We start from the raw sequence: 14163 nt of genomic DNA, 5'->3' as shown, positions 1-14163 counted from the left end.
GCTGACAATAGACAGACCAATCTCTAATGGGGTACACAATGTTAGTGATCCATGTGTCCTCAATGTATTTTATTAGTTCCTGAAGTGTCTATGGGCTTGCCTGTAGTTTCAGTTGCTAGAACTGAGTAGAAATCTCTTTGCCAGGTAGTAAGGGTACTGCAAGCAGTTTTCTAATATACCTTTGCATGCCATTATCCTCAATACACAGTGCTTGCAGACCAAGATCTTGCATCTGATAAAAATATGAGCCAAAAAAATTTTAGTCTTTGCATTGACGGAGAGCATAAATATTATCTCTAATTAAAAAAGGTTTGTAAGCATATGACTTAAAAAATGGGGGGGGGGGGGTGGAATGGGCTGGACATGGAAGAGTGAAAACGTGTTTTCGCAGAGCTCCTACAAAAGTTCCAAATTTTCCTTCCTATTTTTATGGAATTGCTTTTTTCTGTAAAAAGGAAGACTAGAGTAAGTAACAGTAGTGCTACGTTGTCCACTGAAGGAATTCTATCGCCTGAAAATAAGCGCATAAAAGACGTGGAAGACGAACTGAGCTTCCACGAGTCCGCCATTGAGACCGCTGCGAGTGTCCTTCGTGAAATGTCAGCGACGAGTGTAGAGCAAGGCGATAAAAACAAGATGGACATAATTCTCGATAAACTTGAGAAACTAGATTTAATGGCCACTCACACAGCTGCTGATATCAAGTCACTTCGAGAAACAGTCGACAAGGTGAATTTAACGGTGGCGGGTCTACAGAAAGATTTCTTACGGGTCGAGAACGATTTGAAAAACGTGACTGTTAAAACCCACGAGCTGGAAGCCAGCATAGTCAGCTTAAATCAAGATGTAGTAGAAGGAAAGGCGAGTTTAGAGAAGTCAAACCAGAAGAATGATGAAGAGATAAATAAGCTGCGGTTACAGTTATTAGATTACGAAGTCTATCATCGCCGTGAAAACTTGCGTTTCTATGGAATAAGTGAAGAAGGAGAAGCAGAAGATACCAAAGAAACCTTATTGAAATGTCTGGAAAACAGGTTCAAGATGGCCAACGCTCGGGATATTGAGTTTCAAAGGGTTCACAGATTGGGAAAGAGAAGCGACAAGAAAGGCAAGCCACGAGTCATCATAGCAAGTTTCCTTCGCTACACCGATCGAGAAGCGGTCTTCTCTCTGCGTGCTTCCCTAGATAAAGAATCCGAAGTCGGAATTGGGCCGGACCTTCCTAAAGATGTGGTGGATATGCGTAAACCTCTTATCCCTAAGATGCTCGAGGCGAGAAAGCAGGGAAAGCATGCGGCCTTCAGCAGAGCAGAACCATATAAACTGTTTATTGACGGTAAACAATTCAATTAACTTTATCTTTGTTTATTCATGGATAATCTTCTCACTAGCTCGCAAGTGCTTACTGCTGGACCTTTATGTGTGTACTTATGGTAAGCAATTCCTAAGGTAATGTAAAGGAACCTATTTTTTTTTCTCTCAGAATTGAACGATAGGAGCTCTTAAGATCTCTTATTTCACTTCATTTAGCTCCTCAATAACAAAAGCTTATTTCGCGTGGCTGAAGCGTATTCCCATGGGGCGGTTCCATTCCATCGTAGCTTTCAACAGTTCTTTTTTACTGGCTACGTTTAGAACCTTTAGAACTTTTTTCCTTTTGTTTTATGTAGTGTTGCTTTATGTAGTTTTGCTTTGTCCGACATCCGCTCTCTCTGGAGTGATAGCTATTGTTCGGTTGTTTATCATTGCAATTTATTTTTATAACAATTTCTACCATGGATCACAGTAATATTAAGTTTAACGTTGTATCACTAAACGTTCGTGGAATTCGCACTTTCGAAAAAAGGAAGGCAATCTTTAATTGGTTTATTAAACAAAATGCTGACATGTGTTTCCTACAAGAAACTTATAGCACAGAGGAGATAGAAAACCAGTGGAAAGCTCAGTGGCCTGGAGATATTTTTTTTGCCCATGGCTCCACCCATAGTCGAGGAGTAGCTATTTTGATACGCAAGGGCTTTGATTTCAGATTCAAATCTTCTCGATCTGACGAGGAAGGGAGGTACTTGATCTTATAGGCAAACATCCAGGACGCTGCCTTTCTTTTAGTAAATGTCTATGCACCTAATTTTATTACTAAGCAATCTTCGTTCTTCCTAACATTGTCTGACCTCATTTCTGAACAGGAACAAAGTGCATCGGATTGTAAAATTCTTCTTGGAGGGGATTTTAACGTAACACTAGATCCCGCACTTGACTGCTCAGGGGGAAACCCGTCTTTAAAAGAATCCATCAAATTTCTAGAGGATATTATGATGGAAAACGATTTAGTGGATATTTGGAGAATTCGCAACCCGGACAATAAAAATTTTACTTGGAGACAGAAAAACCCAATTATTCAAAGACGTTTAGATTATTGGTTCATAAGTGATATGTTACAGGAAGATGTAGTCAAAAGCGAAATTGTAACCTCTATTAAAACAGATCATCTGGCAATTACACTTGAAATCGACAGCCTAGATGATCATCAACGTGGGCCGTCCTTTTGGAAGTTTAATAATAGCCTTCTGGAGGATCTTGTCTTTGTTCAAAGCTTGCGTGAAAACTTTTCAAATTGGCTTCAAGAAATTAATTTTTGTGATGACACAAGAGTTAAATGGGATTGGATGAAATACAAAATTCGCCAAGAAAGTATCTTGTACAGCAAATCAAAAGCAAAAGAAAGGCGAAAGAAACTCCAGACCATTGAAAATAAGCTTAAAATATGCGAAAAGGATTTAGCAGAATCAGCAACACAGGAAAACGTCGCTAAGCTTGAAGCGCTTAAGGCTGGATACGAAAGAGAATACGACTATATTGTAAGAGGCTCGATCATTCGTTCCCGGGCAACATCGTTTGAACAAGGAGAAAGGAACAGCAAGTATTTTCTCAACTTAGAAAATAATAACAAAACAAAGAGCTGTATTAGAAAACTTCTTCAAGAAAATGGAAAAGAGTGCACAAACCCCAACACCATTTTAAATGAAATTCACTCTTACTACTCGGAACTTTACGACGAAAAATCGGAAATAGAAATAAACGAATCAACCTGTCCCTTTGTGGGGAATCGCTCTTCTATTCCAACATTAAATGTTGATCAGCGCGACCTATGCGAGGGACAGCTGAAATATTCAGAATGCTATAAAGTTCTATCTACATTTGAAAATAATAAAACCCCTGGAAACGACGGGCTTACAATAGAATTTTACAAATTCTTTTGGCCAGAAATTGGTACGCTTCTTGTAGACACATTAAACTATGCTTACTTTCATGGGGAATTATCGAATACACAAAAGCAAGCTGTAATAACATTAATAGAGAAAAAGGGTAAGGACAGGAGATTGATAAAAAAATTGGAGACCAATATCCCTCCTAAACGTAGTCGTTAAAATTGGGTCAAAAGCCATTGCAAAGAGACTTGAAAAAGTATTGCCGGATATTATTCATTACGATCAAAATGCCTTCGTTAAGGGACGGACTATATTTGACGCAACCCGAACAATAAGTGATGTAATGGATTTTACGAAAGCAAAAGACTAAAAAGGTATTATCACTGCTATAGATTTTGAGAAAGCCTTTGACTCCGTAAATTGGAATTTTCTATCAAAATCACTGGAATCGTTTGGTTTTGGAGAGTCTTTCAGGGCATGGATTAAAACGTTCTACAGTAACATATCAAGCTCTGTGACAAATAATGGTTTTTCAACTCCCTCTTTTAACCTCAAAAGGGGTGTCCGCCAAGGCGATCCACTATCGCCATCCCTCTTTATCATAGTGCTTGAACTGCTTGCTATCTCTGTGCGAAATAACAATCAAATAAGAGGTATTAACGTAGATGGAAATGAACTGAAATTAGTTATATTTGCAGATGATATGACATCATTTGTCCGTGACAAGCAGTCACACCTCGCCCTATTCAATAACATTAACCTTTTTAGCACATACTCAGGCTTGTGTATAAATCACGACAAAACGGAAATTCTTTTGCTTGGTAATATGGAAATAAAAGCCTCGGAACTAGGTGTAAAGGAGATAAGTAAGGTGGTTAAAATGCTGGGTGTCCACTTCACCCATAATCCATCTTTGTTTTACAAAATGAATTTTGAAACTATCGAGAAATCCCTGAGAGAATCTGTGAAAGGCTGGAGTTGGAGAGGTCTTACTTTGTTAGGAAGAATACAAGTAATCAAGTCATTCGCTATACCAAAAATTTTGTATCGAGCATCTCTTATTTCAACCAAGAAAGACTTCATTAAAAAAATCAATAATCTACTATATTCATTCGTTTGGAAGGGCAAGGACAAAGTTAAGCGAAATGCACTGATAAACTCCCTCGAAAAAGGGGGGTTAAAAATGCCCGACATCGAGTCCATGATTAAAACTCAAAGAGTACTCTGTATTAAGAAATTTCTAGAAACTAGCTCAGCTGGGTGGAAATTTTTCTTGGAGTCTTACCTCAAAAAGGTAGGAGGTAAATTTTTGTTCCAATGTAACTTTGATTTTACAAAGTTACCAATAGCTCTTCCAGACTTCTACAACGAATGCATTTCAACTTGGTCTTCTTTGAACGAGGACAACCCTTCCTCGCTTTCAGATATAGTAAATCAGGTCTTATGGAACAACAGGTTTATATGCATTGATTCCAGATCAGTTTATTGTAAAAAGCTTTTTGACGCAGGATTAATAAAAATTGGCAACCTCTATGATGAAAATGGCGAGCTCAAATTGGATAAGGAGCCATGGCGTTCATCTCTCTCACCGGTCGATCGCTTCCTAATTTTCCGTCTCCTCAATGCTTTCCCACAAGAGTGGCGTAGAGAATTGAAACTAAATAGGACTTCTATCTACGGAAACACACAATACCAAAATCTAAGTAATTTCTCCCTGTGGGTTGATGGTGAACAGAAGACTTTACAGAAGCTTTATTCAAAATCATTGTACCAGATTTTCGTCTCTAAGATATCTAGTATACCAACTGCAATGAAGAAATACGACAAAGCACTTAATACAGACACTTTTCATCTTGATTGGGAGAAGATTTATTTACTGCCTTTTAAAACAACTTTGCATACCAAACTAAGGGAGTTTCAATATAAAATACTAAATAGAATCTTATGCACAAATGTTATGTTGTTTAAATTTAAGAAAGTAGACTCCCCATTGTGTTATTTTTGCGAAAAGGAGTTAGAGACTTTAGAACATTTGTTATTTTACTGTCCAAGAGTGCATGCTTTCTGGGATGAAGTCACTGTCATGTTAAACTCACAGGGCATTACTTTGAAGTCTCCTGATATTAAAGATATTGTTTTTGGTTTTTCTGACGCGCCTAATCATGACAATGACGGAATCCTTCTTAATTACATTGTACTAGAAGGTAAATATTTTATTTATCGCACCAAGCTAAATAAGACTTATCTATCCTTTAAATCCTTTTTCGAAAGAATTAATAGTACGTTTCAAATAGAACGTTTTATAGCCAGAAAGAATAATAAACTTGAGATCCATTACAACAAATGGAAACCCCTCCTTCAACTGATAGAACAATAGCTGAACTAATTTATTATTTATATCAATACGCGATGCCTCTTTTTTTTATTTTATTTTTTTTTATTCTCGTAGTCCAGTGTTGTGGTATTTTCTTTGTGTAATAGAGTAGTGTAATGTAAATTTATGCATGTAAAAATTTGTGATGTATCTTGCGTACTTGTAAAAACTGTAAAAACCCAAAAACAAATAAAATTTAAAAAAATAATAATAATAAAAAAAAGAGCACGCTGTTCGGACTGAAGTGCTGACGAGTAATTCCCTAAAACATGTTGTGTTACTCCGATAGAAGAGTAACTCTGAGTTGTGTCTTGGTGTTCTTCGCTGAAGAGTTTCATTCATATGTCAAGGGCACGTTGTTTAGACTGAAGTGCTGAAAAAAAGTCTCCTGAGTCATGTTGTGTTACTCCAAGATGTGTGTAACTCTAAGCTGTGCCTGCGTGTTCTTCCCCGAAGAGTTTAACTCTTATGTCAAGAGCACCCTGTTTGGACTAAAGTGCTGATAAAACGTCTCCCAAGGCATGTTGTGTTACTCCGAGATTAAAGTAACTGTCTGCTGTACATGGGTGTTCTTCCCCGGAGAGTTCAACTCTTATGTCAAGAGCACGCTGTTGAGACTGAAGTACTGACGAGAAATTGCCTAAAGCATGTTGTGTTACTCTATAATTAAAGTAACTCTTTGCTGTGTCTGGGTGTTCTTCCTTGAAGAGTTTAACTCTTATGTCAAGAGCGCGCTGTTGGAACTGAAGTGCTGACGAGAAATTTCCTAAAGCATGTTGTGTTCCTCCGATAGAAGAGTAACTCTGAGCTGTGTCTTGGTGCTCTTTCCCTTACAGTTTAACTCTTATGTCAATAGCACGCTGTTTGAACTGAAGTGCTGATGAGAAATTTCCTAAAGCATGTTCTCTTACTCCGAGATAAAAGTAACTTTCGGCTGTGTCTCGGTATTCTTCCCCGAAGAGTTTACCTCTTATGTCAAGAGCACACTGATGGGACTTAAGTGCTGACGAGAAATTTCCTAAAGTATGTTGTGTTAATTCGATAGAAAAGTAACTTTCGGCTGCGTCTGGGTGTTCTTCGCCGAAGAGTTTATATCTTATGTCAAGAGCACGCTGTTTGGAATGAAGTGCTTACGAGAAATTGCCTAAAGCATCTTGTTTTACTCCGACATAAAAGTAACTTTCGGCTGTGTCTTGGTGTTCTTCCCCGAAGAGTTTAACTCTTATGTCAAGAGCACGCTTATGGGACTGAAGTGCTGACGAGAAATTTCCTAAACCATGTTGTGTTACTCCGATAGAAAAGTAACTTTTGGCTGTGTCTGGGTGTTCTTCGCCGAAGAGTTTAACTCTTATGTCAAGAGCACGCTGATGGGACTGAAGTGCTGACGAGAAATTTTCTAATGCATGTTGTGTTACTCCGATAGAAAAGTAACTTTCGGCTGTGTATCGGTGTTCTTCCCCAAAGAGTTTAACTCTTATGTCAAGAGCACGCTGATGGGACTGAAGTGCTGATGAGAAATTTTCTAAAGCATGTTGTGTTACTCCGATAGAAAAGTAACTTTCGGCTGTGTCTCGGTGTTCTTCCCCAAGGAATTTAACTCTTATGTCAAGAGCACGCTGATGGGACTTAAGTGCTGACGAGAAATTTTCTAAAGTATGTTGTGTTACTCCGATAGAAAAAGTAACTTTCGGCTGTGTCTCGGTGTTCTTCCCCGAAGAGTTTAACTCTTATGTCAAGAGCATGCTGTATGGACTGAAGTGCTGACGAGAAATTTTCTAAAGCATGTTGTGTTACTCCGATAGAAAAGGAACTTTCGGCTGTGTCTCGGTGTTCTTCCCCAAAGAGTTTAACTCTTATGTCAAGAGCACGCTGATGGGACTGAAGTGCTGACGAGAAATTTCCTAAACCATGTTGTGTTACGCCGATAGAAAAGTAACTTTTGGCTGTGTCTGGGTGTTCTTCGCCGAAGAGTTTAACTCTTATGTCAAGAGCACGCTGATGGGACTGAAGTGCTGACGAGAAATTTTCTAATGCATGTTGTGTTACTCCGATAGAAAAGTAACTTTCGGCTGTGTATCAGTGTTCTTCCCCAAAGAGTTTAACTCTTATGTCAAGAGCACGCTGATGGGACTGAAGTGCTGATGAGAAATTTTCTAAAGCATGTTGTGTTACTCCGATAGAAAAGTAACTTTCGGCTGTGTCTCGGTGTTCTTCCCCAAGGAATTTAACTCTTATGTCAAGAGCACGCTGATGGGACTTAAGTGCTGACGAGAAATTTTCTAAAGCATGTTGTGTTACTCCGATAGAAAAGTAACTTTCGGCTGTGTCTCGGTGTTCTTCCCCGAAGAGTTTAACTCTTATGTCAAGAGCATGCTGTATGGACTGAAGTGCTGACGAGAAATTTTCTAAAGCATGTTGTGTTACTCCGATAGAAAAGGAACTTTCGGCTGTGTCTCGGTGTTCTTCCCCAAAGAGTTTAACTCTTATGTCAAGAGCACGCTGATGGGACTGAAGTGCTGACGAGAAATTTCCTAAAGCATGTTGTGTTACGCCGATAGAAAAGTAACTTTTGGCTGTGTCTGGGTGTTCTTCGCCGAAGACTTTAACTCTTATGTCAAGAGCACGCTGATGGGACTGAAGTGCTGACGAGAAATTGCCCAAAGCATGTTCTGTTACTCCGATAGAAAAGTAACTTTCGGCTGTGTCTCGGTGTTCTTCCCCAAAGAGTTTAACTCTTATGTCAAGAGCACGCTGTTTGGACTGAAGTGCTGACGACAAATTTCCTAAAGCATGCTGTGTTACTCCGACAGAAAAGTAACTTTCGGCTGTGTCTCGGTGTTCTTCACCGAAGAGTTTAACTCTTATGTCAAGAGCATGCTGTATGGACTGAAATGCTGACGAGAAATTTTCTAAAGCATGTTGTGTTACTCCGATAGAAAAGTAACTTTCGGCTGTGTCTCGGTGTTCTTCCCCAAAGAGTTTAACTCTTATGTCAAGAGCACGCTGATGGGACTGAAGTGCTGACGAGAAATTTTCTAAAGCATGTTGTGCTACTCCGATAGAAAAGGAACTTTCGGCTGTGTCTCGGTGTTCTTCCCCAAAGAGTTTAACTCTTATGTCAAGAGCACGCTGATGGGACTGAAGTGCTGACGAGAAATTTCCTAAAGCATGTTGTGTTACTCCGATAGAAAAGTAACTTTTGACTACGTCTGGGTGTTCTTCGCCGAAGAGTTTAACTCTTATGTCAAGAGCGCGCTGATGGGACTTAAGTGCTGACGAGAGATTACCCAGAGCATGTTGTGTTACTCCGATAGAAAAGTAACTTTCGGCTGTGTCTCGGTGTTCTTCCCCGAAGAGTTTAACTCCTATGTCAAGAGCACGCTGTTTGGACTTAAGTGCTAACGAGAAATTTTCTAAAGCATGTTGTGTTACTCCGATAGAAAAGTAACTTTCGGCTGTGTCTCGGTGTTCTTCACCGAAGAGTTTAACTCTTATGTCAAGAGCACGCTGATGGGACTGAAGTGCTGACGAGAAATTTTCTAAAGCATGTTGTGCTACTCCGATAGAAAAGTAACTTTCGGCTGTGTCTCGGTGTTCTTCCCCGAAGAGTTTAACTCTTATGTTAAGAGCACGCTGTTTGGACTTAAGTGCTGACGAGAAATTTCCTAAAGCATGTTGTGTTTCTCCGATAGACAAGTAATTCTGACCTGTGTCTGGGTGTTCCTCCCCGAACAGTCCTCTTGCGATGTTTAGGGCATATTCAAAGAACTGAATGGCTTTAGGATAGTTTTTCATCTGGCGAAGAGTGCTGCCTTGGTCCAGAAAGCTTTTATATAATTCTTCTTGATGCAAATTTAAATCAAGATTTTTTATGGGTGTAGCTCTATCTCCTTCGTTAACTTTTCCACTTTGTTTTAAGGTCTTTTTATGATAACTGATCCGTGTGTCGCACAACTTTGATGCCTCCTCGGGATTATTCAGTACAATTTGAATTGTCAAATTGATGTTGCGCTGGAAGGTCCATGAACCAACGGAATGCGGGATGATCTGTGTTTTTGTTTGATTCGACATCCTTAGCACAGATTTGCTTATTGCTTGCTTTGTTTCGTAATCAGAGAACATTTCTGTTGCTTTGCTAACAACGCAAATAGTTTCTAATCTAAGTGGTTGAGTGGTTATAACATCTGGTTCCGGCATATCTGCTTCGATCATTGTCAAATCTTTGTTATTCACCGGAGGAATAACAAGAAGACTTGTGTCTCCTAATGCTCTGCATTCATGTAAAGCTTTGGTGTAAAACTCTAGTGAAGTTGCTTTCTTTTTATTGAAAAGAAAGTAAATAACAAGAATTTGCAGTGCAGTTACGCTGAGAATTCGATGTTCCGGGCTGTCACACATCAAGCAAAGAGCTTCTTGCAACTTCTGAGCTCCGTCGTCTACTTTGCCTGAAACCAGTTGACAGATGCCTCCATAACACAGGATTTTTATTTTATCATCTACCGACAAAGAAGGGCCTTCGGCTTTAGAGAGCAGCGTCATCGATCTTCCATCTATCCCCCAAGTCACTTCAAAGAATGCTAAGGACACCAGCAACTGACTGTAGAACGCGCCCTTTTTAAACTTCTGAGCTTCTTTGGTTGCGTGATCGTAAATTTTGTCGATGATTTTCCCCTCGCACCAGAAAAGGGAGTCTAGAAAGATTTCTGCTTTTGTCAGGACACCAAATGCAACGTCACATGTCTTAGGATCGGAACAGCTCTCCATAAGACTTTGAACAATATTCTGCTTCTCTTCATAGAAATCAATAAATGCTTGCATGCATTGTCCTGTCAAAAACTGTTGATTTAGCTGCTCGAAAAGAGAGACGTAAAATGCAGACAAACGTGCTTTGGAGTTCAGCATGGCCTCTTTCATTTCATCTTGACCTCTTTCCCTTACAAACGATAGAATCAACTTATGCATCGAAAATGACTCAGATTTTAAGCTAGAGTCGAGGAAGGATTTTCTCCGAAGCCTATGCAAGATTTTTCTGGCCTCCAGAGTTGGTTTTACACCCATGACAGCTGTAGCAACCGAGTGGTTAAAATCTCCAGAAAGAACACTGAGTGATACCAGCGCTTCTTTCTCTGATATAGAGAGTCTCTGAAAAGAGGATTCAAATAGGAGCTTCAATCGCAGATTGCTTGGATAATCTGGATTGTCCAACAGCTCCAAAAGGTTATCTTCTATAGATTCCTTGAAGCTAACCAAAAATTGAGTTGGCCGAATATTATCTTCAACAATAGAGGAACATAACAGTTTCATGGCCAAAGGTACGAACCCGCATATTTTTGCAATATTCGAGCAGTCAGACGCGGTCGCTTTTGGAAGTAGTCCGCCGACTAACGTTTGAGAGAAGGACTCGTGTAATGGCCCTATTCTTACTGCTTGATGGCCTTTAAAATGTACATTCATAAATTCAAGAGATTGCCTAGTGGTAAGAAGAAATGTTAAGTTTTTGAACTGACAAAGAATGACTACCAGAAGGTTTATGAAATCCTCCTTCACATTCGGTGCTCCACTTTCGAGTAAGTCATCGGCATTGTCAAGAATCATCACAAATTCACCTGAAATGTCGCTTAGAAAGAGGGAAAGTTCGTCTTCTATGGACATCCCATGAGGCATTTGACCTTTTGTGTAGTGTCTTTTAAAGAAGCTCAGAAGCTGCGTAGTCAGATCGGCTTTTGAAAGAAGCCCTCGCATGGAGAAGAAGTATACGGGAAGTCCACCAGTTTGGAGTTGATATCCGACTTCAGTTGCCACAGACGTCTTACCAAAACCAGGCGAGCCCCATATGGACACGATCTGGGAACTTTTGGAAGTTAAGTGACGGCTGATGTCTTCACATTCTCTCTGACGGCCCGTGAAGTGTGGAACCCTTGAAGGAAGATTTGATGGTGGAAGGAATGGCTTTGAATCTTAAAAGGAACAAATTGATGCAATCATGAAAGAGCTAAATGTTGGTAGTTTGAAGAGCAAATGAAAAATAACGATTACAAAAAAGGGTTAATTTTACAGTAATATTAAAAATCTAGTATTATGGATACAGCTCTAGTCATGGGCTTCTTGTTTTTTCCGTGAAGTTGTGATCTTAGGAACATCCTACAAAAGTCACGATGTTGGTAAATATCGCGGGTGCAGTTTACTTCATGAAAAAATTGTTTTGACATAAAAGAAAACAGATTGTTCGAGGTTCGATTATAGAATAGATTATAGAATTATAGAGTCATGTTAGGGAAGAAGAAAGGATTTTCAAGACATGTTCAAAGCTGGAAGTTGCCCCGTTGACCTATTCATACTAAAGTACAGCTGCAGAATAATAACGCTGTTGTCTCTTGGTCCTCCCTGCCAAAGTAGTGCTTATAAGACTCTGAATAAAGGGGTAAGTTTCTAAAGAAACTGTGGTGCTGCGTCGGTGGGAGAGTATAGCAGGTAATTTAGTGTTAACAACTGGGTTGAAAACGTAAATTAGCCACCGTAAAGGGTAAAAAAGCTGACGTTTCGAGCGTTAGCCCTTCGTCAGAGCGATTAGAGGAATTGTGGGTTGTGTGTGGATTTATATTCCACACACAACCCACAATTCCTCTAATCGCTCTGACGAAGGGCTAACGCTCGAAACGTCAGCTTTTTTACCCTTTACGGTGGCTAATTTACGTTTCCAATCCAGTTGTTAACACTAAATTACCTGCTTATAAGACTCTGCCACATTGCATCCTAGAATTGTTGTTAATCTAAAAATCCTGTAAAGTTTACAATCAGTTTATACCTGTTTGATCTTGATCCATCTTAAGTTTCAAATCATCTATTTTTCTCTCCAACAAAGCAAGGTCTTCAACTTTAACTATAGCATTCCCCTGAGCTATTAATTTGTCGACACCTGATCTCACTTCTTCGAGACACTCGACATTTGATCTTACTTCTTCGAGACACTCGATATATGATCTGGTCTCCTGTCTAAGACTCTCCTCCAATCTACGAACTTCTTTCGTGGGAAAGTCAGACTCTGTCAATCCACCGATGGCATCAATGGGATCTGCCTTGATACCAAGAGCTTTGAATGCTTCTTTGGCGAGGTCCACGTACTGGTCAAAGGTTGGTTTATCAATCTCTGACTTGTCTGAGTGACAAAGCGAGTTTCGTAAAAGTCGAAGCTGATCAATCGCGAGAGCGAAAGTTTCGGCTGTATTTCCACTTGGACTCACAACAGATGGATGGAACTTTCCAAGAGGTACTTTATGGTGCTTTACGTACAGTTCATAAAGTTTCCTTTTATCACCTTTGCTATCTGGCGTAGCGAAGGACTTTGCATAGATGGTGGCCTGGAACAGGGCGGTACAATCCCATTCTTCATAGGAGATGTGTGTAGGAACTTTGCTTTTTCCACCTTCTTCAGCGAGAAACAAATTTCTTACTAACGTGGAGTTATCCCACGGTTGATACCCAGGACGATGTCCTAATATGTTGTCCCACATGGATTTGAACGTCTGACGCAAAGCAATGGCGAACTCATTCAGTACAATGGAAGCGAATTTAAAATAATTCAGCTGCTCGTTCGTAAAAGGCTGTACAGCCATACTTGGCTTTATTTCTGGAGATAGCTATCCTCGACAAAAATCCTGAAAGAGATTCAATTTATTCAAGCATAAATACTTCCTAAGTGAAATTAAACAGTGATTGATGTATGTGAGGGGAAAAGGAAAAACTCGTTTAAATTCGTTTAAATAAGTACTTAATCGCACATGCGCACTGGCTCTATCAATTGTGTATGACGGCATGGATACTAAAATTGGCTACACATCTAAACTAACTTGAAACAAAATGAAAACTTATCTCTACTTTATATTAGAATATAGATGTACGCTCTGAAACTGCTTTCTGTTTTGAATGCCAAGTCCCAGCGATTTGTAATTAAAACTAAAATATTTCCCTCTCGAGGTTCAATGTTGTAGCTTATTAAAATGCAGAAACTGAGCAATCGAAGAGTGTGACGCCATAGGAGGAATGTGCATCTTAGAACTTAAAGTCCTTCAAAAAATTCACTTCAATAAGCTTGGTATAGCATCAAAACCCCGCTTTATTGATACACAATTTCCTTGCAGCAAACAGTTTGAATTAATTTCACGTCTGACATAATACTTTCACGGTTCTTTGATTTACAAGTTTATGAAATTTCAAAACTCTTTCAAGTTTTCAAAGACTCAATATTTTCTGCAGTAACTTCCAACAAGATATCTTTAATGAATGGGATTACGAACTCGTATGGCATGAACAAGGAGCACGAAGAAACAAATTATTGCGCATTTGATGATAACAGGAAATTGAAGGGTACAAAATATTGCGTTTTATTTATGCTAAAAGCAACTTTAAACTTTTACATCTTCCGTACGATAAGATAATGACTTTCTAATTTCAAACTCCTGATATGCTGAATGCCCTTGTAATGAAGAGTTCACTGTTCTCGAGAAATTTGGCGTGATTTTTACAGGTCAAACACACCTTAACAAGGGAAATTCCCCTTTTAATCTGGTCGATACACTCAGT

At 39.4% G+C, this 14163-nt stretch overlaps 1 protein-coding gene and 2 pseudogenes across 3 annotated transcripts in view; 1 reads left to right on the top strand and 2 right to left on the bottom strand.

The window, feature by feature from the left end:
• The window catches only part of LOC149037981 (uncharacterized), a 95768-nt pseudogene that overhangs the window by 10104 nt on the left and 71501 nt on the right, over positions 1–14163 (bottom strand). The gene's annotated exons all lie outside the window — the stretch shown is intronic.
• Positions 372–1498, top strand: LOC149037988 (uncharacterized). The gene has a single exon (XM_089186699.1). The coding sequence runs from the start codon at positions 430–432 to the stop codon at positions 1351–1353; it is 924 nt and encodes a 307-aa protein (XP_089042825.1). The 5' UTR covers positions 372–429; the 3' UTR covers positions 1354–1498.
• Positions 5805–13240, bottom strand: LOC149037987 (uncharacterized; annotated as a pseudogene). Its single transcript, XR_016180866.1, has 2 exons — positions 12389–13240; positions 5805–11540 (listed from the first exon to the last, which is right to left on the bottom strand). The product of XR_016180866.1 is annotated as an uncharacterized LOC149037987 (transcript).

Source organism: Pocillopora damicornis, chromosome 11, assembly GCF_964200805.1.
Source record: "Pocillopora damicornis chromosome 11, jaPocDami1.2, whole genome shotgun sequence".
NCBI lineage: Eukaryota > Metazoa > Cnidaria > Anthozoa > Scleractinia > Pocilloporidae > Pocillopora > Pocillopora damicornis.
Note: the sequence above shows the minus strand (reverse complement) of the source record. Positions and strands in the feature narration are given on the sequence as shown.

Coding starts and splice junctions, on each gene's coding strand:
- LOC149037988 (XM_089186699.1), top strand. CDS start 430: ATGGAATTGCTTTTTTCTGTAAAAAGGAAGACTAGAGTAAGTAACAGT.